Source organism: Emiliania huxleyi (assembly GCF_000372725.1).
Source record: "Emiliania huxleyi CCMP1516 chromosome Unknown EMIHUscaffold_1294, whole genome shotgun sequence".
NCBI lineage: Eukaryota > Haptophyta > Isochrysidales > Noelaerhabdaceae > Emiliania > Emiliania huxleyi.
In genome coordinates, this window is record NW_005201293.1 from 5,671 (window position 1) to 8,794 (window position 3,124).

Here is a 3,124-nt window from a genome sequence, read left to right on the forward strand (position 1 = left end):
AAAACCCGGGCGTCATGTACATGAGCAAGGACTCTCCGCTCCTCAACACTGTCATCGCCGCCGGGCAGGCGCGCCGTTGACGAGCGCCTGGCCGGCCGCGATCACACCCTTGATGAGCGGCGAGTCCTTGGTCGTCTGCTTGACGCCGCCGTGGGTGTTGCCGCCGGTGCCGCCGCGGCTTCCGTCCCGCTTTTGGAAGCTCTTCGCGCGTCCAGCCTTGACGTTCTTCTTTTGCGACCGCACGAGCGCCTTGCCCTTGACGCTGCGCCGCCGTCGCGCCTCCGCTTTGGAGACGCCGGTGACCCGCCCCGCACCGCTAATGCTCCGGACCAGAACTGACGGGCACTCCGGAAACATCGGCGGGCGGTTGGGGTTGGCCTTGTAGACGCCCAACTTGACGATCTTGCCCGACTGGATCTTGACCTCGATCGGCACCGCCCCGTGGACCTTCTCGAGCACGCGGCCCTCGGAAACCTGCTGCTTCAGGATGGCGATAGCCTCCTCCGTCTCCACCCGTGGCATGCCTGCGACCGAAGTAACGCGCCCGACGCGTGTCAACAGGAGTTGGCTTCATGCGAAGCTCAACCCTTCGGGCGCGCCCGCTGCCGCCGCCGTGCTCGCCGCCGCCCCCCCTTCCCCCCCACCCTCTCTCGCACAATCACACCATCATCACGGGGGCGCAGAAAGGGAGCGTTCGCTCCTCCTCCCACCAGCAGCGCTCAGGTGTGGGCGCGAGGGAGGGCGGGGCATGCCGCACTTCAGTTGATGCGGTCGTCGTCGGGAAGCCTGCGTGTGTGGGGACGGCCGAGGTGGTTATTGCTTGCTGAATGGGCGCACGGAGAGAGAGCGAGTCTACTGCGGCGACGGGGTGTGGAAGGCGGGAGAAGAAGGGGGTGGGCGCTCGGGCCGCGCGGAGAAGGCGGTGGGCGCGGAAAAAGCGGAGGGCGCGGCCGGCCGCGAGGAGTACGCGAAGCGGGGCGCGACGGGGAGACGCGTCGCGTGTGCCTTCGGAGCGCACTAGCGGTGCGGCGCGGCGCGAGTTCTTCCTACGGTTTTTTTTTACCGGCGGCAGATGGTTTTTCATTCGTTTTTCGGTTGCGGCGGTAGAGCCGATTTGAGTCAGTTTCGGAGACGAGATCGGTAATTTCCACATCTCGCTTCTCGCATCACCTTCTTCGTGCACGCCTTGTCCCAAAACTCCTCGACAGAGAGCGTGTAGATCATCGGCGCGAGCGCGTCGGGCACCGTCAGGATCATGAGCGAGAGAATCGGGTAGACGCCGATGGCGATCCGCGGGTCGAACCAGGCGGGGAACGTCTAGCCGAAGAGCGTGTACCGCGGCACGCGTCGAGCATCACACGTCGAGCCATGTCCTCCTCGGCCGGGAGAGAGCCACTCATCGGTCGAACATCACTCGGCGTGGTGGCAGCAAGCATCACGGGAGTAGGCTCAGAGAAGAGGCTCGCATCGCCGCGCTGCCCCGCCCACGCGGGGGCTGCAGTTGTCTCCTCCCGCGCGGCGGCAAACGCGGCGGCAGGCTCGGAGGGCGGCAGTGGCTGCCCGAGAGGCGGCAGTGGCTGCCCGAGAGGCGGCAGTGGCTGCCCGAGAGGCGGCAGTGCAGGCGGCAGTGGCTGCCCGAGAGGCGGCGAGGCGGAGAGCAACGAGGATGTGCCGGAGTTCGTGCTGTCGGGGGTGGCACCGCCTTGAAGCGGCAGGGGGATCGCGACGACGGGCTTCAGCGTCCTGCCAACCTTGAAGCCGATAGAACTGTCCTGCATCGCGACGGGGAGCGGCGAGAGCCCGGGCAGCGCGTGAGGCGTCTCGTCTTTCAGGATGGCGAGCTTCGCACCCGAACAGCACTTTTCGTGCTAGTCGCGCACGCCTTTGCGTCGGTGCCGCTGCTCGAGCGACACCGCCTGGTCAATGAGGCGCTGGCGGACGAGCTAAAGGGGCCGGTGCACGCTCTCACCATCGTGGCCAAGACACCGGCGCAGTGGGCGAAGGCGAGTGGCGCAGTGCCGCCCTCCCCTCCGTGCCTGGGCGGATCGAAGGCCTAGCGGCCCAATGTCGCGTGTGCCTCCGCACACAGCTTCCAGTTCTGCCGCGGCGGTCGACAAACGAGCGTTGCGATGCGTGATCTGTCAAGTGTTCGAGTGGAATCGACCCTGTGGAGGATTTTCTCGCTGTGTGCACTATCGACGGGACACTCAGATCGCGCGCGGTGACCCGGTGACGCGGGGTGTGGGCGTGCTGCTCAGCGGCATACTTTGTCCATATATGTTTATAACGGGGGTCACCCACCCCCGAGGCCGAGCCGAGCCCCGTGTTACGGCGCTCGGCTTTGGCAGCGGCTGGAGTGTCTCTCCTCGCTACACACTCCACTGACCGTGGCATGCATGCCGGTACGCCTCGCGCTACGCGGCTTTATAGGATTCTTTCGTTTGCTCTTTTTGCTGCGCAGCTAACGTCGATGACTCGATGTATATGCGCTCGAGAGATCTGTGAAGTGTGATGAACAGCGCTGAGCGAGGGTGTGTCGAATTGTCGCGGACGGGGTCGGACGACGTCAGCTCCGCAGCGTGATTGGCCGCTCAAAGAGCGGCAACCGCTTCAGGTCGGCAGGGGTGAGAGTCGCCTACATTCGGGGCAGAGGCGCAGAGCTTGTGGGACGGAACCTCGAGGACTGCTCGCCCGCGTGGCGCTGCGGACGCCGGGTCGACTGCGCCGCTCAGAGCGCCGAGGCGCTGCAGCGCCGTCGCCACCAGCGGTGCCCCGAACCCGCATGGCGCCGCGCCCGCCGCGCCCGCCGCGCCCGCCGCGCCCGCCGCCGGGGCACCGGCCGCGCCCGCCGCCCTCGCGCGGCGGCGCCAATCGCACGTGTCTCCGGTCTCCCGCGCGCATCCGCCTGTACACCTCCCACAAATTTGCGCAAGCGGGCGGACGGGCAGCCCCGCCGGACCCCTCCCCTGAAGGGAAGAAGGGAGAGAGTGCAATTCTGCCGCAACCGCAAGGCCGGGGGGAAAGGCACCGGCCTTAGAAGGGGAGGTCCAAGGCCTTCCAGCGGTTCTTCAAGCATGAGGGCCTCCGCCAATCAAGCAAGGCTTCCCGGTCGGCATTCAAATCC

General features: G+C 66.7%; 1 protein-coding gene across 1 annotated transcript in view; it reads left to right on the forward strand.

Annotated features, from left to right (window-relative positions):
* The window catches only part of EMIHUDRAFT_77935 (hypothetical protein), a gene marked incomplete at both ends in the record, with an annotated part of 5,599 nt that extends 3,542 nt beyond the window's left edge, over nt 1-2,057 (forward strand). Inside the window, one exon of the mRNA XM_005789346.1 lies at nt 1,873-2,057. Coding sequence (XP_005789403.1) covers nt 1,873-2,057 — 185 coding nt within the window. The remainder of the gene's footprint in view (nt 1-1,872) is intronic.
* Nucleotides 2,058-3,124: the final 1,067 nt, after the last annotated feature.